The sequence below is a fragment of the Podarcis cretensis genome (assembly GCF_951804945.1).
Source record: "Podarcis cretensis genome assembly, chromosome: 13".
Classification (NCBI taxonomy): Eukaryota; Metazoa; Chordata; class Lepidosauria; order Squamata; family Lacertidae; genus Podarcis; species Podarcis cretensis.
Genome location: NC_137182.1, coordinates 15,191,852 through 15,219,191, shown reverse-complemented (window position 1 = coordinate 15,219,191; position 27,340 = coordinate 15,191,852). Strand labels below are relative to the sequence as shown.

At 45.4% G+C, this 27,340-nt stretch overlaps 1 protein-coding gene and 1 long non-coding RNA gene across 5 annotated transcripts; one reads left to right on the top strand and one right to left on the bottom strand.

The window, feature by feature from the left end:
* The first annotated feature begins 4,076 nt into the window (after window positions 1–4,076).
* On the top strand, window positions 4,077–27,124 carry DBF4B (DBF4B-CDC7 kinase regulatory subunit). The gene is given in 16 exon segments (XM_079949551.1): window positions 4,077–4,191; window positions 4,770–4,877; window positions 7,436–7,605; window positions 8,794–8,967; window positions 11,936–11,986; window positions 14,568–14,637; window positions 17,586–17,638; window positions 18,741–18,777; window positions 20,565–20,610; window positions 21,000–21,107; window positions 21,972–22,092; window positions 24,222–24,343; window positions 25,703–26,494; window positions 26,496–26,611; window positions 26,614–26,687; window positions 26,690–27,124. Coding segments are annotated over 15 exon segments (2,121 nt in total). The 5' UTR covers window positions 4,077–4,191; window positions 4,770–4,840; the 3' UTR covers window positions 26,840–27,124.
* Window positions 8,832–20,600, bottom strand: LOC307201106. Of its 4 annotated transcripts, none has more exons than XR_013832542.1 (5): window positions 20,011–20,600; window positions 18,720–18,900; window positions 16,952–17,062; window positions 12,769–12,964; window positions 8,832–8,965 (listed from the first exon to the last, which is right to left on the bottom strand). It is a non-coding gene; the product is annotated as an uncharacterized lncRNA (long non-coding RNA). The 4 variants fall into 4 exon arrangements; XR_013832543.1 differs by having other exon boundaries at window positions 12,769–12,936; XR_013832544.1 differs by lacking the exon at window positions 16,952–17,062.
* Window positions 27,125–27,340: the final 216 nt, after the last annotated feature.

Sequence of the window (27,340 nt, the reverse complement as noted above, 5' to 3'; positions counted from 1 at the left end):
GAAGAGCCGTTTTCTCTCTCAGGGCGCGCGGGACAAAAACGACGGCAAAAGAAACCAGCCCGTGTCGCCTCTTGCAGAGGGCGGTGAGAGAAAAAGAAACGCGTTGCTGGGAACTCGCGAGGATATGTCATGGGGTTGATTCAGACGTGCTCGGAAAACCCGAGAGTTGCTGCCATTCTGCGTGTCAGCGCAATACTCAAGTGCAGACCCTCGTTCCGCTCCATGGGAGACTTGCCTCCCCAAGAAGGCGCGCGTAGGGTTGGGATTTAGAGAGACCCGCCTTGCAAACCGCCTCGGTGAAATGCCTTGGACTGATCCTGCTGCTTTCAGAGCGATCCTTGCTCTCTCTCCTTCCTTGGAGGTTTTGAAGTAAGAGGTTTTTTAGATGGCCATCTGTGATGGATGAACTAGCTGAGATTCCTCACATGCAAGGGGTTGGAGTAGATAACCCTTTCTTTGCAGAGGGTTTTGCCATTTGGAGCCACAGAGAAAGTGCTCCAGCCTTTTGTCCTGACAGCCCTGGAATTCCTCATTTTTCCAAGATAAACATTACCCTGGAAAGACTTACTTTTCCAGATATAACGCACCTGGCACCGTCCCAGTCACTCATCTGTTAACATGCTCCCGTTGGTCAATGTCCTCCTTAAATTGGGGCATCCAGAACATGGGCGTAGTAGCCAAGAGGCAGGGGGGGCAGCTGCCCCCCTAAATCAAGTACAGTGGTGCCCCGCAAGACGAACGCCTCGCAAGACGGAAAACCCGCTAGACGAAAGGGTTTTCCGTTTTGGAGGCGCTTCGCAAAACGAATTTCCCTATGGGCTTGCTTCGCAAGACGAAAATGTCTTGCGAGTTCCTGCGGGGTTTTTTTCCTCCCCCCCCCCCATTTTCTAAGCCGCTAAGCTGCTTATCAGCTGATCCGCTAAGCCAATAAGCTGCTAAAAGCCGCTAATAGCGCTAATCCGCTAAGCCGTCAATGGGCTTGCTTCGTAAGACGAAAAAACCGCTAGACGAAGAGACTCGCGGAACGGATTAATTTTGTCTTGCGAGGCACTACTGTACTTTATTTTTCGCTCTATAAGATGCACCAGACCACAAGACGCACCTAGTTTTTGGAGGAGGAAAACAAGAAAAAAGGTATTCTGAATCTCAGAAGCCAGAACAGCAAGAGGGATCGCTGGGCAGTGAAAGCAGCAATCCCTCTTGCTGTTCTGGCTTCTGGGATAGCTGCACAACCTGCATTCGCTCCATAAGACGCACACACATTTCCCCTTACTTTTTAGGAAGGAAGAAGTGAGTCTTATAGAGCAAAAAATACGGTAAATAAATAAAAATACTTAACTGACTAATTGTGTTGCAGATAACCCAGTTCTGCCCACCCAACCCAAGCCTGCCCTCCAAAAAATAAGTCTTGGCTACGCCCATAATCCTGAACTAGTCAGACTGTAGATGATCCTCATGGTTTCCTCACAGTTTCCACTGTGGAAGGATGTATGGATCCAGAATTGGCTTCCACAGTCACGGACTCACTGGTAAGACCATGTTCATGGAAGACAATCTTACTCGGCTACGAGTGATCGCCAAAGGAAGAAGAAGAATGGAACTCATGTATACATTGTACCTTTAGAGCACATTTAAGGACATTTCACCAAATAATTACTGTATAGACACTATAGTTTGTTACAGGTTGCTGGGAATTGTAACTGATGGGTAAACATCAATGCCCAGTATTCTTGGAGGGAAACGATGTGTTTTGAATGTACATTCAAGGTATAGTGTTTTCACAAGCATAGACTCTCTTCACATGATCAGCCACCACCACCCATTTTTTTAAAATGGGACCAGCATTTACTCACCACCAGTCTCCTGGCATCTGACCCATTCTCCAGTAATTCGGAAAGATCACCGTCAGTACCTCTGAAATACAGTAAAGTATATCAATACAGTAAAACATCAAGCCAGCAGAGAAGGCAGTTTAAAACTGGCCTCAATAGTCAGGAAACACCTAAGAAGAAAGTTAAGTTTTTATGAGGGGAACATACTGTCAAGGAGGAACAAGTTCTTAAAAATCCCCCATCCAAATTCAAATGGCAGGTCAAATTCAAATAGCTGTTCAATTTTTCTTATATTTACTTTAAAATACTAAAAACATCAAACAGCTACAATGCAAGATGTCAAGTCAAATGTATGGTGTTCAGCACAGGCGAGTGAAACCAATCTGTCTTTATAGCAATTGTAGGAGTCTGGCAACCAACCGGCCACCTGCCTCTGCTAGTCAATCGATTCCTGATGCATACCCCTGTTTGAGCCCACCGTATTTCAGGTGTTTTTGTTCCACAAAACAGGTGCCATCGGAAGCCCCTTTAACACACTATATGTGCCGTGAAATGAAAATGTTCAGAAGTCATTAAATATATATATATACTTGGAAAGATAGTCCTACACAGAATCAATGCTACACACACACACCTCCAACTTAAAAAACGATTGCTTTGGGGTTTCCAGTATTCATTGCAACTGTAGTTAGGCTGGAAGGAAAAAACCCCTGCTTGCTCTCCTAAATGACCCTGTCATTAATTGACAAACAAAATGCCTAGTAAGCTGTCTTCAACCCTTGTCATGTTGACACCTTTCCATTCATTCTGAATAATTCAGACATCCGGGAGGGTAAGAAAGAAATTGGCCTGCCCAGAGTGATGCTGAATGCAATGTCTGTACTCAGATTAGTATGTAGAAAGCAAACTCTCCATATCATTTGGCGTAGATGAGTTACCCTAAAGCGCCTTAACCTCAGAGTTCTCCATCTTGCACTTTTGGGTGGCATGACTGATAGAAAACCATCGCTTGCGGCTTTTCCCGCCATGGGATTGCAGTGATGAGAAGGAAAGCCACCCACACAGCTGTGAAAGTTACAGAATCCTGATTCCCCCCACCCCCAACCTCCGTAACCTACATCAGGGTTGCCAACCAGCCAAACAAAATTAGCTTGGCCTACTCTTCTGTCCATGATTAATAACTGCTGCACAACATACTCCTCTTAAATGGACAGTCAGACTGGAAGGGACCCTGAGGGTCATCTAGTCCAACCCTCTTCTAGTGCATCACCTTTAAACTGGGCTTCAAGCATGGGCATAAGGTAAACGGTTCGCCAGAAACGGCTTAGTCATGCTGGCCACATGACCCGGAAGCTGTCTGTGAAGAAACTCCGGCTCCCTTGGCCTATACAGCGAGATGAGCGCACAACCCCAGAGTCGTCCATGACTGGACCTAATAGTCAGGGATACACATATATACAGGGGTACACATATATATACATTTGTATACACAGACACACACACACAGTGGTACCTCAGGTTAAGCACTTAATTCGTTCTGGAGGTCTGTTCTTAACCTGAAACTGTTCTTAACCTGAGGTACCACTTTAGCTAATGGGGCCTCCCGCTGCTGCCACCACGCGATTTTTGTTCTCATCCTGAAGCAAAGTTCTTAACCCAAGGTACTATTTCTGGGTTAGCAGAGTCTGTAACCTGAAGTGTATGTAACCTGAAGCGTATGTAACCCAAGGTACCACTGTGTGTATGTATGTAGATATATATATATATATATATATATATATATATATATGGGGGGGCAGCTGTCCCCCTTGCCCTCCCTTGGCTACACCCATGGCTTCAAGTGGACAGCCCTTTCAAAAGAGGACTGGTTCATGTAAAACAGGATACATCAGCACCCCACCCTTGTGCCATGTGAACCCATGGTTTTTTATCAGAGCCCGAAGCAGTTGACTTTCAGCCCCATAACCAATAAATCCATTGAGCTCCCAGTTAGTGGGTGGGAGAGCACAGCTGCAGCACAGGAGATGTAGCCTGTTTTGTGAAATAACCATGAATAACAAGGAAATCAGAGGCAGAGAGGTGGTGTGGAGTGAACCTCTCGCCTTTCACTTGAAACCGCGCTCCGCCACTTGCTCCCTTTCCCAATGCATCACGCGATCCGAATTGCATCTGGAGTTGTTTCCTATGTAAGCTTCCCCCTCTCAAGCCCCTCCCTCTCCCTTCAGTTTCGCCCTTCCCGGCCGCCGTAGCTCACAAACTCTTTAACAACCATAGCTATTGGCAGGAAATTTAAACTTGGTCCATTGGCAGTTTCGGGAAAACAAGGTCTTAAATTCATGGGCGGAAGAAAGTTTTACGTGTAAGTAAAAGGTCCGCTTTTTAAAGGAATGCTGGTTGAGGATCCCACTGATGGGATCTGCTTAAAGCTTTTACTCGATTGCAGTGTTTTTGGTCTCGTGAACGTGTTTGTTCACACATTATTGCTAAATAGCCTTCGCCATGTTAATGGGTCCCGCTGTGATTTTGCCTGGTGTTCCCCAGTGAATGCAAGAGTTATGATTCCCCAATTACTCTGTGTGCTCCTCATTTCTTTTCTTGAATGGACAACGTCCCTGCAAGGGCGGATTCGGTGGGGGGTTTGATACATGCGAGTCATTGTGAAAACAAAGCAGTTTTTGTCATGTGAATTTGGAGGAGAAGAAAGCTGAGAGTTGGCTGAGGCATGCTTGGGGTACAGTTATTCTCTCTTTAAGGGTCTGTTACAGAGTGAGCGCACTTGACTGCCTTAATATGAGAAGGTTTTCTGGACTGCAGTATAGCAGAACTTTTATCTGTGCTCTTGGGAACTCTTTGTTTTAAATATTCTTGGAGCTTCAGCAAACGTCCTCAGAACGTGACAACTTCAAGGCTGATAACTTTATTTTCCTTTTGTTTTAGCCTTCTGAAGTGATTATTTTTTAATGCTGAGGATTCTGCTGGCGTAGCCCATCCCAGCTTTCTCTGCTAAAATGGCTGACTGGACGCTTCGGCACTGGCAAAATCTCGGTGAGTGAATGCACCCATGGGGTTGGTTATATTCAGCTGTCTTTCTAACTTTTACTCAGAGTAGACCCAGTGAAATGAATGGCCATGGCAAACTTGGGTCCCTTAACTTTGGTGAGTCTGCTCTGAATAAAAGCTGAACACAACACACAATCTCTAGATGAGGCAGCGTCCCCTAGCCAGCATAGATAACTGTGGATTTATTTTTATTTAAAATGCTTCTATGCTGCCTTTAAAAGCAAAAGCTCTCTCAAAGTGGCATCCATAAAAGCAGCCTAATGCAATCACAAATAAAAAAGATTGACAAGCCAATACATAATAAAACAGACAGATGAAATTAAAGTCCAATATAATCAAAATCAACAGCAGCAAGAAAACACAGCAATTTCTTTTAATTCCAAAAATCTTCAAGGAAAACTCGGCAAGAATAGTTGAGTTCTTGGATCTTTCCAAGAGCCTAGTTGATAAAGAGTTCCAGAGCCTTGGGGCTACTCTGGAAAATGTTCTCCCCTTTCTATATGCCAGTTTAATTGCACTTGGTGACAAGCAGGACTTCCACCTGTTCGTTTATAAAAATACTTACATACAACAATTTATTTAAAAAATTAAGTATGGCATATAACAAATATATATACTGTACAATAAAAACCAAAACCACAGATCACCAACTGACTGTAACAAAAATGAGTTTTTGAATTGTCTACAAAAACCTGGCAGCATAAAAGTTTTCCCAAAAAAGAGAGTAAAGATTAATAGGGAATACACCTGCTGAATCTCTGTTGGGACAGTATTCCCACGATTGGGCTGATAACACTGAGGACTTGGTTTTGTGTTGATATCAGATGTTGCACTCAAAGTGCACTTGGGCCTTCAAATAACTTGGACCCAAACCTTTTTAAAGCTTTAAAAGAGAAAGGAATGATAAGGAGTTCCTTTCACATTTCATTTTTAATTCATTACCTGCTTTTCTGCACTGCTGTACTCAAGGCAATTTACAACCCATAGAAGTGATGAAATAATGTACAGCATAAATCACATCCTGTAACAATTCAGTGCAATGTAAATAAGTCCTCATGAGTAGTGTTTTATTATTATTATTTTTAAAAATAATATTTATTACTTTTAAACACTACAAAAAAGGAAAGAAAAAAGAAACAAAAAAAGAAAAAAAGACAATACAATACAATATAAAAAATTACACAACACTAACACAATAAACTAAACAAAACAAAACAAAAACAGTTTAGCACACATCATACAATTTCAGTATCTTATCTTTCATTCACTTGTTTCAACGACCTCCTCACACCTCCCTTTTTGTATTCCACTTCTATTAATTGTTTCAGCAATTCCTTTCCATCTTCCTCTATTTTCTGTCCTATAATTATCTTAACATATTCTAACCTTATTTTTCCTTTAATACTCTAATAATCTATTTATACCTAATTCCTTATAACATTTCTACTAAAGCCATATAACTCCATTCCAACATTTTTCTAACATGAGTAGTGTTTTAAATCAGGTAATGTAAAATTCAGTAGATGGTGAAAAAATATCTACTAACAGAATATTGGCAAGTTATGGTTTTGATGTAGAGGGTGCTTTAGTCCCAGTGAAATCGGTGGGCACAACTGAAGTCCCACTGGTTTCAAAGGGACTAATACTACAATCCTGTGCATGTTTACTCAGAAGTAAATCTTACAGTGTTCATTTGGGCTTATACCCGGATAAGTATGCATAGCATTGTATCTTAAAGGATGGCTTAAGGCTGCAATTTGTACATTGTACAGTCATACCTCAGGTTACAGACGCTTCAGGTTTACTTCTGGGTTTTGGCACTCACACATGTGCAGAAGCGCCAAATTGTAATCCACGCGTGCACAGATGCGGCGCTGCGGGTTGTGAACGTGCCTCCCGCACGGATCGCATTCGCAACCCAAGCGTCCGTGTAGTATACACACTTCTGAGCAGACATATGTAGGATTGCCCTGTAACTTTCTCTGGCTTCAACCCAATAATGAAACCAAGTCACTCTGAATGATTACAATAAGCCTTTAGCTATAAACAGCAAAGATGCAATATATAGGACACCATCAATCTCACAAATGTTTAGCATAGGGGCAAGGTCACATCAATTTACAAAATTCTATTTATTAATTATTGCATTTATACCCTACCTTTTTCCCAAAGGGTTCAAGGTAGTATACACTGTTCTCTTCCCATTTTATCCTCACAGCAATCCTGTGAGGTAGGTTAGACAGAGAGAGGTCACCAAGTAAGCTTCATGGCTGAGTGGAGATTTGAACCCAAGTCTCCTGGGGTAACCACTGTGGTGCCTTCCCGATGTTGTTGACTACAACTCCCATCAGCCCCAGCCAGCATTGCTAATGGTCAGGGGTGATGGGTATCGTAGTGTGCAAGAACTGGAGGGCACCGTGTTGGCTATCCCTGCCGTAACCACTACACCACACCAGCTCTTGGTGTGGCAAACAGAAATACCTGGCAGAGGAAAACAGAGAAGAAAGCAATGTGATTGGACAACATCCCTCATTACTTTGCAGCCAGTCTAGATAGCCGCGCCCAGAAGAGCCAGTTGAAAACGACAAGGAAACGAGAAGAGGCTGCCCGTTCAGCCAGAAGCCATCCTTTGGTTGGGAAATCTTTCTACCTGGACCTCCCCAGGGGCAAGAATCTGGAGTTTCTGGCAGAGAGTGTGAAGCAACTGGGTGGGGTGAGTGCAGTGGGGTTGTTTCTCTTACTGGTCTCCATTAGGAAAGCCAATGTTACAGTTCAGTCAGGCATAATTGTAACTAGAACCAATTTGACACGGACTCCATCTAGAATGCCTCTGAGCGTATGCAGAATGAGTGTCTCTCATTCGTGAGTGGACAGAGTTTGCCCATTGCACCAGGAAGTGCAATGTCTTCAGGGAAACAGGTGTCGCTTCCACACAGGCAGGAGTCCCAACATTTTTCTTTGTGCCAGTTCAGCACTGTAGCACAGTTAGATCAGAAATGGGTAGGTGGGGCGGCATTCAGTGTATTTCAGTCATCAGTTTAAACGTGCTAGCTTGCTATTGGCTCAGTCAAGAGATGTGGATGGTCTTTTCAAAGTTCAGCACTATTGGCCACCCTCTTGCAACTTAACCGCAGGGGAAACTGGGACGTACCGAGTTTTTCCTTGCATTCTGTTGTCTTTTCCTTAAGGCGCTGCAGTTTTGGAAGCAGAACAGGAAAGACATTTCCACAAAATTGTCAACTGTTCCAAATTACCAGTCAGAGTTAAAAAATATAGGTATATGAACTGGAAGCATTGGTTGGTTGCACTGATTATAGCTTGCTGAGGGAATCCACTTGGCATTGTGTGAATATTGCATGATGTGTGTGAACAAGACAGGCTCAGATAATTTCACCTGCATACACATGATGTACCTTTAAAGCACGTTTGAAACACCTTATTTCCCTCAATTAATTCTGGGTGCTGTAGTTCACCCTTCACAGAGTTCCAGTTCCAGCAGCCCTTAACAAACTACAGTCCCCAGAATTCTTTGCAGGGGAAAACATGCTTTAGAGGTATAATGTGTATGTAGCCTTCATACTATTGGTCTTCCGTCAACCTCCCCAATTTAGGATTGTTTGTTAGCAGGATTGGCAGCACAGACACACCATAGGCTTCTCCCAAAGAATCCTGGGAATTGTAGTTACTCCTCATGGAACTACAAATTTCATCACCCTTAACAATCCACCATTTCCAGGATTCTTCTGGGGAAAGTGCTTTGAATGTATGGTGTGTGTGTGTGCAGCTGTCGTGATTCATTCCAAGCAAGAAATGTGCATCATTAATCATTCCAAGCAAGAAATGTGCCCCATTCCCCGGTGATCAGCTGTGAAACTGTCTTCCTGTTTGTTTCTGGCTCCAGGTTGTTGAAAGTTTTCTGAGCAAAGAAGTGACTTGCGTTGTCTCAAGTAGCCAAGAGGCCAGGCGGGAGAGGTGGATGGAAAAGCAAAGTAGTTCTGCGTTGAAGGATGCTCAAGTTGGATCCCGGCCTGCAGCAGAGCTCCAAAGAGATCCCTTGCACAAGTCAATAGACACTGTAAGAGATGTGGCAGGGTGGGTTGGGGGACTAGGACTAGGAGTTTTATGTATTTTTTCGCAATGCAACTCCCCCCCCCCACGCCCCCCACCAGTGCTCTCCTCAAATCTGGAGAGCTGGGGGGAAACCCAGAACAAGTTTGTTTGTTATTGTATCTATATCTCACCATTTCTCCAACGAATCCAGGGTTGGCATACACACCTCTTCCCCTTTCCACATATTATCTTCACAACAACCCTGTGAAGTACAGCGGTACCTCGGGTTACATACGCGTCAGGTTACATACGCTTCAGGTTACAGACTCCGCTAACCCAGAAATAGTGCTTCAGGTTAAGAACTTTGCTTCAGGATAAAAACAGAAATCGTGCTCCGGCGACGTGGCGGCAGCAGGAGGCCCCATTAGCTAAAGTGGTGCTTCAGGTTAAGAGCAGTTTCAGGTTAAGAACGGACCTCCGGAACGAATTAAGTACTTAACCTGAGGTACCACTGTACCGTATTTTTTGCTCTATAAGACGCACCCGACCATAAGACGCACCCAGTTTTTAGAGGAGGAAAACAAGAAAGCAACGCAAAGCCTCTTGAGCAAAGAGGCAGGAGCGCTCCCGCTGCACTCAAGAGGCTTTGCGTGGCTATCCCTGAAGCCAGAAGAGCAAGAGGGATCGCTGCGCACCGATCCCTCTTGCTCTCCTGGCATCAGTGATAGCTGCGCAGCCTGCGTTCTCTCCATAAGATGCACACACATTTCCCCTTACTTTTTAGGAGGGGAAAAGTGCGTCTTATAGAGCGAAAAAGACGGTAGGTTAGGCTGAGTGTGACTGGTCCATGGCCTTTGTGGCTGAGTGGGGTAAGAACTCTGATCTTCAATGTTGAAGTTCAACACTCTAGGAATTAGTCATACCTTGGATCCTGAACGCCTTGGAACTCGGACATTTTGGCTCCCGAACGCGGCAAAGCCGGAAGCCATTGTACTGGTTTGCAAATGTTTGTTTGGAACCTGAACTTCCTGCAGCCAATCCAAAGCCACAGTTTGGTTTTCAAATTATTTTGGAAGTCGAACGGACTTCCGGAACGGATTCCGTTCGACTTCCAAGGTATGACTGTACACCACAGTGGTGTACAGGAAGAGAGGGAGGGGAAATCCCATTGCCTGGGCAAAAGTCCTTGTGCTGATGGGACAAGTGCATTGAATACTGCCCTAAAAATTAGCTTCCTTTTTGTGGCATGCTAGCAGCCCCTGCGCTCAGTATGAGAATTACTAGACTACTTAAATATCAACCTTGCCATGCAACCTTTTTTTTTTTTGTTTGCTCTGAATTTTTAAAGAAAACCTCTGGGCTTTGAAGCATGTTTTCAATTGACATTTTTAAAAGATGGATTAGTTCATGGGGGGGGGGACTTCACTTGTTCCATGTTTCCCAGTACCTTTTTCTTTTCTTTTTTAATGCTGGAGACCAAGAATGAAGGAAGGGAAGGGGTTCTCTGGCTCTGGTTCTGTTTGAGGCAGGACACTGGTCCATCTTTGGACCAAATTACCGGTAGATGTGATGTTAATAGCGTGAATGAAACAAGCGGGCATCTTTTTGTAAACAACCACATATAGGCCTGCAGTGACTGCAGTGACCCAGAAGTAGAGTTAAGCCCTTTCCCTTCTGCCATGGTACCAGCAAAAATCCCCCCTACTTTTATTTACATCAGGATGGAAGCCCATGTTTATCACCCATCACTGTCGCCAATGGGGAGATTTTTTATTTTTTATTTTTTTGCAGACCTGATGTTATTTAGGCTATATAGCAAAAACAGCAAAGTGCATACTATTTCCAATTTACACAATTGTCATGTCTAGCTTAGCCTTTTTATCTCTCTCTACTGCCCAAAAGCAGTTTTACTTAGCAGTGCAGAGGTTCCTGCCCTCCCCCAACTTTATTGTTTAGGCTAAAAAGAAGAAAAATGTGCACGAGCCTCTTTAGTCCTAATAAGCTGCAGAGGTTTTATCAGACAGATAAACATTTTCTTCCAGTGTTTGGGCTAGCTGGGAAGAATGGCTGCAGCTGCTTTTTTTAAAAAGCATTTTTTATTTTTTAAAAATTGGTCTTTCGTTGCCTTGGATGCAAAACACCCTTCTGGTGGGACAGGGTTTCAAGCATCAGACAGCCAAGCCCCATTTTACCATAAAAAAAATCTCACTTCAACCAAACCAGGTTTTCAAGTGCTTACTGTCACTTACGTCTTTTCTAAGAAGGGGAAATCTGGATGGGCATTCCATTTGCTGACCTTGACATTATTGTTTTTTCATCCCTGGCCATAGCTGCTCCTGCTCCCTGAATGTATGTATGTATGTATGTATGTATGTATGTATGTATCTGTCCAACCGTCCCTTCCCACTTCTGATTTTAAGAAGTCCAGCTGTGATGCCCCAAAACCCGTTAAACTGAACTAAAAAGGTAAAGGGACCCCTGACCATTAGGTCCAGTCATGACTGACTCTGGGGTTGCGGCGCTCATCTCGCTTTATTGGCCGAGGGAGCCGGCATACAGCTTCCAGGTCATGTGGCCAGCATGAGTAAGCTGCTTCTGGCAAACTAGAGCAGCGCATGGAAACGCTGTTTACCTTCCCACCGGAGTGGTACCTATTTATCTACTTGCACTGGCGTGCTTTTGAACTGCTAGGTTGGCAGGAGCTGGGACCGAGCAACAGGAGCTCACCCCGTCGCGGGGATTCAAACCGCCAACCTTCTGATTGGCAAGTCCTAGGCTCTGTGGTTTAACCCACAGTGCCACCCGCGTCCCACTGTTAAACTGAACTAAGAGCGCACAAATAAGCCGAATGCTAGTGCAAATACAAACAGATAAAGCCCATTGCCAAGACCAGTGAAATCTGATTTCTCCATTTGTTTTAACCTGCTCTTTCCTTTGTCCCAATTCTTTTCCCTCCCCATTCTTACCCACACCTTCCCCAACTCTTTATGCAGAACCTGATCAGTCGTGGGAAAAAGCTCTTGCATAAAGCCATCAGGGGTCAGGTGAGCCACCCTACCAATCACTTTGTTCATCCTTGGGGTGGGGTGATGGGTCACAGTTGTGGATGAAACAACAGAGTTGAAATGCAACCATCAGGTAACCTAGCTCAAGCGCCTGCTTAACATTTAACCTGAACAATAATTCGGTGAGCAGAAGTTCAGCCCAGACAAGACTGAGATGCTGCTAGTTAGTGGGTGGTTCCTCTGACCAGATGAGTGGAGTTCAGCCTGTTCTAAATGAGGCTGCACCACCCCGGAAGGATCAGGTTTGTGGCACTGAGGATTCTCTAGGGTCCTCTTCTGTTGCTTTATTCATTTATTTATAAGCATTTTAAAAACTGCTTAATATTTAAAATCTCTTACATAAAACAGTATCATAAGAAAACAGAAATATTTTTTTTATGAGTCATAGAGAACCTGGGCAAAAATAGGTCTTTTGAAGCAACTTATGGATGATGTAGAGAGGGAAGGATATTCCAAAGGATGGGGGCAGCAGCGGCTAATGCCCAGTTTTAGGTTATGTTCTGCAGGGTGCAGGGCCTCAAGTAAAATTTCCCCAGATGATCCAAACAATCTTAACAGGTCTGTACAGGGGCAGATGGTCTTTCAGGTAACCCAGAAATAGTACCTCGGGTTAAGAACTTTGCTTCAGGATGAGAACAGAAATTGTGCAGTGGCAGCGGGAGGCCCCATTAGCTAAAGTGGTGCTTCAGGTTAAGAACAGTTTCAGGTTAAGAACGGACCTCCGGAACGAATTAAGTACTTAACCCGAGGTACCACTGTACCTGTTCTTCCAGAGGGAGTGCAATCCTGTCCAGAACTGGTAATCTGTTGTGCCTGGGAATCACTTCCTCGCAAAGTCGCCTCCTTACCAGAATTCAGTCTTAGTTTTCTGGCCCTCATCCAGCTCTCCATTACATCCAGGCACCGGTTCAGAACAGTCACTGCGTCTCCTGATTCAGATGTAAAAAAATCTCTAATCTATGTGCAATATAAAAACAATCTCCATTAGAACAAAAATACAATAATGTTCTTTAGGGTGCAGTCCCATGAGTGGAATTTCCCCAGATCTAAGTGGTCTTATAGGAGTGCACAGGGGCAGGCAGTCTTTCAGGACACCGTGGCCAATGGTATCAAAAGCCCCTGAGAGATTAAGCAAAAGCAACAGGGTTGTACTCCCTCTGTCTCAAAACTGAGCTTTAACCCCGACTGAGACAGGTTAATGTAATAGACACAGGGGGCCTCACTGGCACAGAGTGTCTTCCCCCAGCTTTGGTTGGTGGTCCAGCTGTACCCATATCTGGGAAGGGATGACCTGGCTGTGGTGATCTATTTTCCAGTATCCTCTTGATTGGATTACTGCGATGGACATAGGGCTAGCTGGTGTCGATGCAGCCACCAGATTACCCATGGGACTAACACTAGTACAGTGGTACCTCGGGTTACATACGTTTCAGGTTACAGACTCTGCTAACCCAGAAATAATACCTCAGGTTAAGAACTTTGCTTCAGGATGAGAACAGAAATTGTGCTATGATGGCGCGGCAGCAGCAGGGAGGCCCCATTAACTAAAGTGGTGCTTCAGGTTAAGAACAGTTTCAGGTTAAGAACGGACCTCCAGAACGAATTAAATTCTTAACCCGAGGTACCACTGCGCTTCCTATCTATAGGTTTGGGGGACCAATTCAAGGTGCTACTTTTAACCTATAAAGATTTATACAGCCCAGAACCACAATACCTGATTTACTGCTTCTCCTGGCAAGATTATACCAGGACCTTACGAGTGTCATCTGAGGCCATTTTCCTTGTGCCTCTTCTGAGAGAAGCTTGAAAGATGACAATAAAGAGAGGGCCTTTTTTTTGTTTCCCCCCACCCCATACCTGTGAAATGCTCTCAAAATGAGACTCACTTGGCACCAACACTGACATCTTTTGGGTGCCAGGTTCAGGCTTTAATTTTCATCCTGGCTTTCAATGAAATTTCACCCAGATGAGTCAAGGCTAGTGTTGGGTTGGGTTGCTAATAATACACCCTCTCCCATGGAAGCAGATGTTTCCTCTCTATCATATATTTATTAGAGTGTTTAGGTTTTAATTGTCGTGGTTTTTAACGATTTTGTACGTTTTCAAATGTGATGGTCAGTTGCCTTGTGTCAGGTGACAGACAAAACAAATAGATACATTAATAATCTAGGTCTCCCCCATGCAATCCAGAGAGCAGACATACTACAGAAATATGCCCACCAAGCAGGTAAGTTTCATGTGCTGCAGGGGAGACAGAAAGCTCTCAGGGTTATCGTCAAAGATAATCTAGGTGGTATGAGCTTGTATGCCAGACAAACGCCAGTCACTATTAGTGGTAGTCTATTGCTCCATGAGAAAGCTGGGGGTTGGCCTTCCTGAGACAGCAGAGTACTGGCAAGACAACCTTTGAGTCGATGAGTTACCTTGGTCCTACACCTGTTTCGTGAAAAGTATTCTCTCTGCCCCACCTGATTTGTTATAGGTGCTCTGATTAGTAATTGCTAAATACATTCTCTTCTTTCTTTCTTTCTTTCTTTCTTTCTTTCTTTCTTTCTTTCAGGATACCACCTGTGGCAACAGCATCCTTGCCACTTCGCGATCCTGTGGGGTACAGATTATACACATAGATGGTATCCTTTTTCTGATCTGGAGTGGGGTGTTCATGCAGATGGCTTTGCAAAGATAGATTGTGTCTTGCAAAAGAAACATCTAGTCTGACAGTGAAGAAAGAACTCTCCCAAATATTTTTACCAGTGTGGCTCCTTGATTCCCACCAGGGCTCCCTACCTAAGAGAGGCAACTTCCGTGAGCTGACGTTTTATGGGGTTTTTTTGCATCTTGAATTAAAGGGTATGGTTTTCCCCCTGTGTATGTGCCCAGCCTAGCAGAAATCTTGCTACCGCCCCCACAAAAATAAAAATTAAAAAATTAACAGTTCCCGGGATTCCCTAAAAGCATCCTGTATGGTTGGAATACACAATTTGTGTGCTTCTTCATTCCAAGCAACTTGAAAGTTTCTCCCACCCCAAGGTCCTGTTGAATCTTAATATAAAATTTCCTGTCCTGCTATAGAGGCTTAGGGTGGGTTGTCTGATGCTCTCTTTGTACCTTTGTAACAGTTGGGAGGCAATTTGGGCTAAAGAAGGTGCTTGTCTGAAGGTACCAAGTGAGCTTTGTAATTGAGCAGTGATACAAACCTGGATCTCACAGCTCAGTACTAGACATCATCCTGTATAATAGGTAAAGAAGAGAACATGGGGCAGATTCTGGCGTGCATGGAGGGTATAAAATGATGAGAGACAGAGCTAGGGATAGATGTGTCTATTTTAGTCTGTGTCCATTTTGCATACATTCAGACATAAATCCTTTCGATTCTGTTTTTTTGCATGAATCAGCAAACCTTTTTTTAATCTTCATGAAAACTTGTATTTATATTTTATCTCGATAGATCTAAACCTAAAAGGGACGCGGGTGGCGCTGTGGGTTAAACCACAGAGCCTTGGGCTTGCTGATCAGAAGGTTGGCGGTTCGAATCCCTGCGATGGGGTGAGCTCCCGTTGCTCGGTCTCTGTTCCTGCCAACCTAGCAGTTTGAAAGCACGTCAAAAGTGCAAGTAGATAAATAGGTAATGCTCCGGCGAGAAGCTAAATGGCGTTTCCGCGCACTGCTCTGGTTCGCCAGAAGCGGCTTAGTCATGCTGGCTGCATGACCCGGAAGCTGTACACCGGCTCCCTCGGCCAGTAAAGCGAGATGAGCGCCGCAACCCCAGAGTCGGCCACGACTGGACCTAATGGTCAGGGGTCCTTTACCTATCTAAACCTATTTTATCCTAAAATATGGGTTGCAACGCCAAAGGATTTGAGTTCTGCTTTCAACTTACTTTGAGGTTTAGGGTAGGGATTTTAGCTCTGGCAAAAAGTGTGCTTAGCACACAGAAGATTCCAGGTTCAATCTCTGGTTTAAAGGATCAGGGATCTGGCGGTGGGCAAGTTCTCTGTGTTGGAGCCCGTAAAGCTACTGCCAGCCAGAGTAAACTACTTGGCTAGGTGGGCCAATATAAGGCATTTTCCTGTGCTACATATAGGCTCTATTTAGATGCAGACCAATATGCTCCAGTTATTAGAGCAACTAGTTAAGAGTGCATGCTTGCTCAGAAAATGATGGATTTCAAAATGGGAAACCTGATGTAAATCAATGATTTAAATTGGTCTTTTTCCCAGAGTGATTTAAATCACCTTGATTTCAATCGATAACACTGCATTATAGAGGCAAACCTCTTTTCTGCATGAAATAGCGCAATGCTTTTTCCTTGCCAGAAGGTGGCAGGCTAGAGCAATGGATGGAAGAGCTTTTCATTGGTATGGGGTGGTTGCCGGGGAGATTTTCCCTCACTCTCTTCTGCATGGGTCTTGATTAGGATTGCTGACAGTCTTACTAGCTCTGACTCCCGTGGCTCAGCAGATTGATCAACAGACATTCTTCTCCACTGAAATGCCTCATTTGCTGAGTTGTATTTTTGTGAGTCAGTCTGCTGCTAAATGCACCGGGGTGGGTCTCTTTTCTGTCAATTGGCAACCGTAGCCTTAATTGGACCAAAAGACTGATGTAGTTCCAGCCTCTTCCTTACCAGGGAGGCTGGAATGACATAAGCAAGTGCTACCAGGTAATTTATGTGATTCGCTATACAAAAAGTTTGCTTCTGTACAATGTGTGCATATTATTTTTTTTAATGCACATGTTCTGTCTTGCTCATTCAGTTTCAGAATTGTCAAGCATATTTAGCAGGTGTCCTGCAGGATAAACCTGTTGAGATGTTGCAGAGTTGTTTGTGGCATCAGTACTGCTTCAGCAGCGAGCATATGAAAAAGCTGGGGTGGGAGAAAAGAAGGCTTGTTCCTCAACCTGAGCGCTTGTTGGTTCATGCAAACATTAGACAAACATTACCTTAATTGTGGGGCCCCATCTCTTTTTGCCTCATTTTAATCCCTCTGTCAATTAGTTTCTGACACAGCTTACTTAAATTGTCGGCTGATCAACCTTGTTCCTGTGCTTGATCTGCAGAAATCAGTAGGTAAATTTTAAGTTAGCTTTTTCCACGGTGTGAAGATAAGTGTGATCACTTGCTACTGTCTGCTGATCAGGCTGCTGTTTAGGGCACAGCTGCAGCAGCTGCTTAAAAGTTGGTGACCTAACAAGTGCTCAAAGTTGGTTTGATAACTGGGTGTGGCCTCTTTCCCCCTCCTTCTCTCTTCTCCCCCATCCAAGTGTTGAAACTGTGAGGTTGTGTCCACACTCCCATTTATTCCACATGCAGTACTAGCCCACCACTGGCTTGAGAAGCAGTGTACAAATGATTTTAGCTATAATCAATAGCTCCCTGTTGTTTCTTTTGAAACACAATGTGTTGATGCGTTCTTTCCCAACCCAGATATGATCTGAATTGAGAAACGCCTTCCTGAGTTTTAAGCCAGCAATGTATATACTGCCTGAGTTAGGTTGTGCTCCTGTTCCTCTACTCTTATCTTTTTCTAGGGGGTAGAATACAATGTTGTTCTCCTTAATGGCCCTTCCTCCTCAGAAATGCTGTCCTACATACGATTGTTGTCTAAGAAGCACCCTTCCACGGCAAAGGTTTGTAACGTTAAGAGGTACATTTTTGTGCAGCTTTTATGATTTCAGGATCGTAACAGGCCCGGGAAATACCATGCTTAAAAGGTAAAGGGACCCCTGAGCATTAGGTCCAGTCGTGACCGACTCTGGGGTTGCGGCACTCATCTCGCTTTATTGGCCGAGGGAGCGGGCGTACAGCTTCCAGGTCATGTGGCCAGCATGACTAAGCCGCTTCTGGCAAACCAGAGCAGCGCACGGAAATGCCGTTTACCTTCCTGCCAGAGCAGTACCTATTTATCTACTTGCACTTTGACGTGCTTTTGAACTGCTAGGTTGGCAGGAGCAGGGACTGAGCAACAGGAGCTCACCCCATCGTGGGGATTTGAACCGCCGACCTTCTGATTGGCAAGTCCTAGGCTTTGTGGTTTAACCCACAGCGCCACCCACGTCCCTCAGGATCGTAACAGGCCCAGGAAATGCCATGCTTAAGATGTGGTTAATCCTGCCCTACAGCAGGAAGGGCAGGATAAATCATGGCCTTTCTTTCTGTGGCTGATTGACACCATTTGCCTGGGAGGTTAGGTGCCCGCACGACTGAAATGATTGTGGCCCTATTGGCTTCCCACAAACGGACTCGGTTTTTGTCGCACCCCAGAGCAGGAGAGATTTAGCTAGAAGACTTTTGAGGCTGTTTTCCAGGCATTTGCCAATTCTTAGGAGATCATTTCATATCTCAAAAGCACAATGTAACTGTGGGGTAGAAGACTGAGAATTTGAACCTGGGTTTGGGGAGACTACAGAGGTCCGCCTCTTCCAGGGGTTGTGGTTTCTAGTTCTAGAGCACACCAGCATAACCCACTTTCATATGCTCTGGTGTTACATAAACTGCCATGTGAACAAGCATGTTCCCTGACCATTGGCACTGGGAGAATGTGTGGGACACATCATCTGCTACATGCGCTGGCGGTCAGTGCTGCTGGGACCAGCTGCCAGAAACCTTGAAGACCTGCTGCCGTGTGCATTTAGGGTTTTTTTTTTTTTTGCCTGCCTCTGTCAGCCTTTTTAATGCTTGCTGCACATTCATTGTCCTGACATCTCTTACTGTGTATTTCCCCTGGGTTAGGTGAAGTTGGTTGCTTCTGGGTTCCAGCCTTCGGAAGGTAAGCATGGAGGTTTCAGTGTTGCTGGAGGCCAGGGGGCGCCCTGTGTTGTCACCTGCTGCCTCCCATCGCCTTGCATAAACTCCAAAATTCATATTGCAGTTTGGTGATGTACACTCTGTGCTTAAATGAGACGGGGAGAGAAAGCCAGAGAGGTTTGCTACAAGAAAACGTATATCAATCACTTCATGCAAAATAAAGAGACTTGAGTCAGTTCCAATTCTGAACACTTAAAAAAACAGAACTCTGAATTGGAGGGAGAAAATTTGGCTGCAGACAAGAAACAGGAAGAAAAGTTGCAGATCTGTGAGTAGGAAACAGCATTGTCCAGATCAGTTAAAGTCCCATCACTTCATCTTGCTTTTCCAAACAAGTGTTGCATGTTTCCAAGCCTAGCAATAATAAAGAGCTAGGACCTTACACTGGGTTGTGCTAACTCTGAAGTTTTCAACCTTTTCGAGTCCGCGGCTCCCTTGACCAACCAATTATTTATGTGGCACCCCTGTGGGTCTCAGGAGCCCAGTTATGTCACCTCTTCCCTGCAGAGCTTGGCAGCCTCTCACTCTTTATCGAACACCCTTCCTTGTGGGGCGTTTCCTCAGCCTCCTCTCCTCTCTCCTTGGGAGTCCTCCAGGCAGTCGTTGCTGCTGCCCCTGGTCTCTGAGCTGCCCGCCCTGCCCCAAAGAGAGGTGCCTTCTCATACTGCCCCACAGGGACCTGGGGCTTGTCTGTCCATTCCCAACAGCAGGGACTGGCTGGCTGGGCTGCCTTGCCTGCTTGCTTGCTTACTGAGGCCACTTCAGCTTCTGGCAACCGGCACCCCCTGACCAGCCCTGAGGCACCATTTGCCTGCGGAGCTTGTAGCCAGGTTTGCTGCAACAAACAACTGTGCAAGCCTTTGGGAGGCAGAGATGCAAGAGGGCATCAGAGATGGGAGGGAAAGAAAGAGGGACAGAGGCCACTGTTGCCCGCAGCACCCCTGACCATCATTCAAGGCACCCCAGGGTGCCATGGAACACTGGTTGAAAACCACTGTGCTAACTTATTTATTTTTCTTGTGTACATTTTAGCATATGCTTTGTATGCCATGGTGATGTTGTTGTTTGTTATCTATCCATCCTTCACTCTTAAGGTCCCAGGATGGGTTATAACAATTAAAACACAATACTAAAAACAATTTAAAACAACTTCCAATCACAAGCATAAAACGGGTCCTAAAAATATACAGCTCACTGTACATTATTTGCTCTCTCTGTCGCCTCTTCCCCCCCTTCCAGGGAAATCTCCAGTGTTCCCTTGGTATTTAAAACTGCTGATGGGCTTCCTTTGTGCTGGTGACAAGGTCCAGCCACATCTCCTGTTCCCTGGAGATGTGCTATTGTGGCTGCCAGTTCTGGACTGTCTCCCACTTGCTAACAATGCAGCGTTGGCATGGTGTTGGCACGGTGCCTGCCCATGAGGCAGGCTGTTGTTTTAATATAATAATCGCCTTGTTGCACAGTGTTTAAGTAACAGTCACCTGCAACAGCTTGCTCAGCTGTTTCCCCCCAGAGCTGGCTGCTTAACTGCAATCCTCCCCCCTCCTCCCCCACCTCCTGACTTCCACAAATCTGTAATGACTTGATGCTTAGCTTTTTAAAGAGAAGTGTCCGGGCTACCTAGCTTCCTGTGACCTTTCCACTAATCCAAAGTCTGGGATGGTGGTGGCTGTATCCATCTTTCCTCTGATATTTTAATAACGAGAGCTGCCAACAATTGCTTTTCTTCTTCTCCTGTTTCTTTCCCAGTAGTAAGGCTGAAAGCTCCATTCCTGAAAATTGAAGATGAGAGCAGGTAAGAGTCATGGAGAGTCACGGGACTCTCCCCTGCCTATTAATTTCTCAAAGACTGGAAGCTTGATGTCACCTGGCTCTGTCAAAGCAGTCCATGGGGGAGTTCTAGATCTGACTCACTAGCCAGATCCAGTTCCCCTGCCCTGGCCTCTGATGTAGAAACTCTTCAATCTTTCCCACATAATGCAGGGTATGGGTACGGATTTCTCTGGTAAACCCATTGAGAGGTCTAGGGGAATAAAGTGGGCAATGACGTCTCCCATCTTGGCATGATTCCCAGCTATCCCTCCATGAAGGTCCTGTAGCTGGATCTCTGTACATGCTGCCTTCCCAAGGGCCTTTCTTGTTCATTTCCCAAGTACTTACTGAGAGCTTTTTTGCTCTGTCTAGGCAACTCAGGCCATTCTTTCAACAATTCAAGAATTTCCCCCAACTGTATTTCCGGCCGCTGAGAAGACATAGCCCATTTCAACCCCCACGAACCTCTTCCAGCTCAAAGTAAGTGTTTGTGGGGGACAGGTGGGTAAGGTAGCTAATGGCGTGGGAGGAAAACTTAGGAAGCTCTGCCAATAAATATACAGTGGTACCTCGGGTTACATACGCTTCAGGTTACATACGCTTCAGGTTACACACTCCGCTAACCCAGAAATAGTGCTTCAGGTTAAGAACTTTGCTTCAGGATAAGAACAGAAATCAAGGAGGTCAAGGAAACAAGCAAATGAAAAATAAGTTATGGGAAGGTTTGACTTGTTTTTTTCTTTTTCTTTTTTCTTTTTTCTTAATTGTTTGTATTTTTCTGGGTTTTTTATTTTCTGCTTGTCTGTATTTATGTGATGTATTGTTTTGTTTTTTCTTGCTTAATTTAGTGTTTTCTTTTTGTAATCTTTAAAATTGGAATAAATATTATTATTATTTTTTAAAAAAGAACAGAAATCGGGCTCCGGTGGTGCGGCAGCAGCAGGAGGCCCCATTAGCTAAAGTGGTGCTTCAGGTTAAGAACAGTTTCAGGTTAAGAACAGACCTCCAGAATGAATTAAATGCTTAACCCGAGGTACCACTGTACAGGACAAATCAAATCTGCCTATGTGGTGGGGAAACCAGGTAAATACACTGGAATCCTGCCTATAGCACCAGCTATTTTTGCCGCAGGTGTAGAAAGGGAAGCCACAAAAATATTGTTGGGCAGGCCTGAAGTTCAGAAACCAAAGATAGTCCTGGATGGGACCCGCAAGTGCTGAGGAGTCTATAAAAGATTTAAATTGTGTCGACAAATCTGAAGGCGAGGGGAACAAAGTAGGATACGGGGTTTGTGCAGCAGGGGAATGGAGTGTCCTGAATACCTTTGTTTTGCCCTTTCTGCAGAGCACCTGGAAGCAAACGGTCACCCAATAAACTCTTCCCTCCTTCGGCCTGCTGTATCATGCCCAAACCACAGAAAGGCTACTGTGAATGTTGTGAAGAAGTCTTCGCAGAGTTGCAGACGGTAAGAAAGTCCCTTGCCCCAGACCCGGGCTTCCTCTGAAGGAGAACAAGCCCACTTACCATATTTTTTGCTCTATAAGACTCACTTTTTCCCTCCTAAAAAGTAAGGGGAAATGTGTGTGCGTCTTATGGAGCGAATGCAGGCTGTGCAGCTATCCCAGAAGCCAGAACAGCAAGAGGGATTGCTGCTTTCACTGCGCAGCGATCCCTCTTGCTGTTCTGGCTTCTGACATTCACAATATTTTTTTTCTTGTTTTCCTCCTCCAAAAACTAGGTGTGCCTTGTGGTCTGGTGCGTCTTATAGAGCAAAAAATACGGGTCTGCCCAGTCCTGGGATAACAGTGGTACCTCAGGTTAAGTACTTAATTTGTTCCGGAGGTGCGTACTTAACCTGAAACTGTTCTTAACCTGAAGCACCACTTTACCTAATGGGGCCTCCTGCTGCCACTGTGCCGCCGCTGCACGATTTCTGTTCTTATCCCGAAGCAAAGTTCTTAACCTGAAGCACTATTTCTGGGTTAGCGGAGTCTGTAACCTGAAGCGTATGTAACCTGGAGCGTATGTAACCCAAGGTACCACTGTACCTACATTCTGAACTGCATGTACTAAAGCTACACCAGGCTTTGCAGCTTCGGCCTTGGAGGATATAACATTTGCTCCATTGTAGTACTAAGTCTAAGCTAGGCAGGGTACTAAAGCCTTTTCATATACCAATCTATATCATGTTCAGCCTAGTGCTATGCTGAAAATGTTCCCTGCTCTTTTTGTAAACCTATTTGCAGGCCATGGCAGCATTTGGGGGATTTCTGCAATTTTTGAAGGAGGCATGAGGAGAATATTAAATTTTCAGTGGTGAAGAGCTTCACCAGAAGAATGGCTTTATCCCAAATATCCTCGAAACAGCTGGTGGCCACATCTGCCCTTCAGTGACACCTCCGAGTGGCCTTGCATCACAGCATAGTGTTGTTCCAGGTGAATTGTACAGTGGTACCTTGGGTTAAGAACTTAATTCGTTCTAGAGGTCCTTTCTTAACCTGAAACTGTTCTTAACCTGAGGTACCACTTTAGCTAATGGGGCCTCCAGCTGCCACCATGCTGCCTCCACACAATTTCTGTTCTCATCCTGAAGCAAAGTTCTCAACCCAAGGTACTATTTCTGGGTTAGCGAAGTCTGTAACCTGAAGTGTCTGTAACCTGAAGCATCTATAACCCAAGGTACCACTGTATATGGAGGTGGGCCGAAATAGAATTCCATTTTTATAAAGGAAATAGAAAGCCTTTGTTGCTGCTGCCGTTTTTCAGGTAAAGCTCTTTGCCACTCCAAAAATTTCACAATTTCCCCCCATCCCCTGAATATGTATTGCCTTTACACACACACACACACACACACACACACACACACACACGTGACCACTTTGAAGATCTGCAAAAAGTTCCCATTGGAATTTCAGACCCAGCTCTCATTCAGCCAACTGTCTGGCTTTGGAGACATCAGCACCATTAGCCATGTACTAACAGGCTCATCTTTGCAGCATAAGGGATAAATCTGCTTGTGTTTTTTAAGAAGCTGAGCTTTTCAGGAAGATACGTTCTGTGATAGTGTTGCATTCTGTGCTCTTACAGAATCCCAGCATATGCACAGTTCTGGGTACTAATGTCTCCCAGGCCTGGTAGTGCAGATGTCACTGAATAATAAATGCATTCAGTGCTGAATAGACTGGGAGGAGGGACAAGTCCTCATGCCTCTGTTTATCCCTCCTGAGAATTAAAAGTCTGGTAACTTCCTTGGAGACCAGTGGTTTTCTGTTGCGCAGAATGCAAACCCCCAAATTGGTCCAGTTCCTTAAATATTGGCACAAATGTATTCAGTTGGGCACTGATTTAGTATTACTTCCTCTCCTCTGGCATTTCTAGTCTCCTTCTCCATCTCCCCATCAAAGCAGCTTTTCTTTGGTAGGTAAGCTCCTGAGGTTGTATCAGTCTTCCCAGCTCCTAAACAAGGCAATTCCTCATTTATTTATTTTGTCTGGATGCTTAAATGAAGAGGTTTGCTGGTACAGAATATTTCATTTCGTTCCCATCTTCAGACCTCTCCCATTGCCTCTGATGCAGCCATTTTGCCTTTTGCAGCACCTTCAAAGTCAACGGCATAAAGAATTTGCACTGGATCCGTCCCACTACACTCTCGTGGACAGCATCCTCTCTCAACTGACCAATGACTTTGTGGTTTCTTCCTCCTCTCCACCACTGAGGTGAAAGTTTAACTCATGGGTTTTGGAGGGGGTGAAGAGTTATAAGTATCCAGCTCTTTTTGAAGGACTGAGGAATCACTTCATAAATCTGATGAGTATTGTGGCCATATTCAGGGATTCTGATCTGCTGCATGGCTACAGTTGTAGAAACTGACTTGGCAGGAAGTTCAGGATGGACAGAAGGAAGCACTTCTTCGTGCAGCAGAATCCTGGATTCCCAGCAGTACATGTAAAAGGAATTTAAAGGTCTTACTAGACCACAAGCTTAACATGAATCAGCAGTGTGATGCAGCAGCCAAAAATACTAATCAAGGGGAGTAATAAAAAGGTAAAGGTACCCCTGCCCGTACGGGCCAGTCGTGTCCGACTCTAGGGTTGCGTGCTCATCTCGCTCTAGAGGCCGTGAGCCAGCGCCGTCCGAAGACACTTCCGGGTCACGTGGCCAGTGTGACGAAGCTGCACTGGCGAGCCAGCACCAGCGCAGCACACGGAAACGCCGTTTACCTTCCCCGCCGTAAAGCGGTCCCTATTTATCTACTTGCACTTTGACGTGCTTTCGAACTGCTAGGTGGGCAGGAGCTGGGACCGAACGACGGGAGCTCACCCCGCCGCGGGGATTCGAACCGCCGACCATACGATCGGCAAGTCCTAAGCACTGAGGTTTTGCCCACAGCGCCACCCGCTGCCCCAAGGGGAGTAATAGTCTTGGTCAGACCACACCTGGAGCCTTTTGCAGGACGGTTTAGGAAATTGAGTATGTTAAGCCTGGTAAAGAGGAGACAGAAAGGAGATATGATAGCCTTCTTCAAATATCTCAAGGGCTGTCACATGGAAGGAGATTCTGACTAAACATCAGGAAGAACTTTCTGACAGTAAGAGCTGTTCAACAATGGAACAGACTCCCTCGGAAAGTGGAGGGCTCTTAAGCAGAGGCTGGATGGCCATTTGTCATGGATGCTTTAATGAGATTTCTGTATTGCAGGGGGTTGGACTAAATGACACTTGGGGTCCCTTCCAGTTCTTTAATTCTATTATTCCCTTCATTGCTTGTGACAAAAGTTTGTCTAGGTGGCTGAAAAATACAGGAGAACATCTGTCTTATGGTCTTGCTTCTGACTGAAGAACAAAACCCACGGTGGGGCCATTTTATTTCGTTTAGTCTCGATAAAGCAGTCCAATGACATTGTTCTTTGTGTAATATGATAAAATTAAAACTTCCAGTAGAAGAACTGAACAGAAGCCGATAATTGGTTTGGGAACACTAAAATAATGATTTATTTTTTTAAAAGGTACGAAAAATATATTCACCTGGGGCCCAAATGTGCTTTATTTGCTATATTTATATTCTCTTCCTCTTAGGGTGCCTCCCAGTGCCTGCAGTGGTGACTATTCTGAATTTCATTTGGAGGACTATTGCATGTTTGCTGGAGGACAGACTGTCAACCCAGAGGCTTCAGCTCACTTGCTCGAGGACCAAGACTTTCTCCATCTTGCAGAGCTACCCCTAGAGATGCTCCTCACCCCAGTGCCATTTGGATCCCTGGGGTCAGCATCCGAGCATCACAAAGCGGGCAGACTGGTTGCCAGTACTTGCTCAGAGGCTGCAGCCTCCGCTGAGGCCGACCGCGGTGCCGTCCCCCAAGAGAGGGGGCTCTTAGTTCAGCCTGCTGTGCTGTCTCGGAAACGCAAGCTCTCCGGCAGCCTGCACGGGCAGGCAAGAAAGAAGCGAGCCTTATCCAAGCATACCTCAAATGACAGGTTGCCGGATGAGAAGTTGCTGCTCCCTGGGAACCAGCAGGCTGGCACGACAGGATGCCCTCCGAATCAGATGGCTTCCAGACCCCTCGGCTTCTCTGCGGTACCATTCAGCAACCTTGGCCCCTCGCACTTAACTTGGGACAGTCTGTCTTCTGAGCCTCTTGCTATAGACACCGGCTGCCTCCAAGACGCAGCGCAGCAGCTGGGCCAGGGCGAGGTGGCTGCTCTTTCTCCCTATCAAGAGAAGGATGCATGCATTTCTTGGGACTTTCCCAGCCCTAGTGTTGAATCAAGAAGCATGTCTGGCTTCCCCATGGGCAAGCACATAGCCCCCACGCTACTGGGCTCTGTGGACCAGCACTGCTTGTCTTTCCTGGATATATCTGAACTAGCTTGGTGTGTTACCTCAGCAACTGGGCCTAGGCCCTAGCCATGGCCTCTCTGCTCCTCTCTGCCCACTGACTAGTCTTTCTCCTGAGGCAAAGAGCCCTCCTTCCATGTCAGAATGGGATAAACTGCCTTCCATCGCCCCTTCAAGAGCTTGACGGATGCTGCGCTGCTAGGGACCTGCGTCAGCCTGTGTGAGGCAGCAGCTATGAATCCCATCTCTGTTCTGCGGTCCTACAGAAAACAGCCGATCTCAGGCTGCAAGGAGGACTAGGGTTACAGGAACAGCTGTATGGAGATGGAGGGGACTCAACAGCAGTTGGGGCCTGTGTGGAAAACTGGATAAGCTAGGCTTCACTTCCAGAGGCCTGCTTCCTCTGCTCCGCATCCTCCTCCATCTCTATTTCCTATGCCCTCTCTTTGCTCTGCCTCTTTCCATCTCTGAGCTTCTTTCTCCTTCACTCCTCTTGCAGGCCGGCTACCGCCAAGTCTTCCTTTCTCCTCCAGTATCCTACGGAGTCAGGATTCATAACTGCATCCTTACAAGTGCCCTTTGATTTGTGTGCTTCTTTATGTGGCTTTTTTCCCCTGCTCTGCGCCCCCTTTGAACTGAAATAAACAATGGCAAACATTTGACTGCACTTGTTCCGTGTCATTTTCCTTTAAGGTCCTGGTTTCCAAAATTCACTCATTCCTCTATATCCAGCTTTTGAATTCATGGAGAGCATAGCTCCATTGGTAGTCTTCAGTCTCAGTGTCGTGGGTTTGAGCCCCACGTTGGGCAAAAGATTCCTCCATGGCAAGGGGTCGGCTCTACAATTCCATGAATCTCCCAACTTTCTGCTTCTCTTT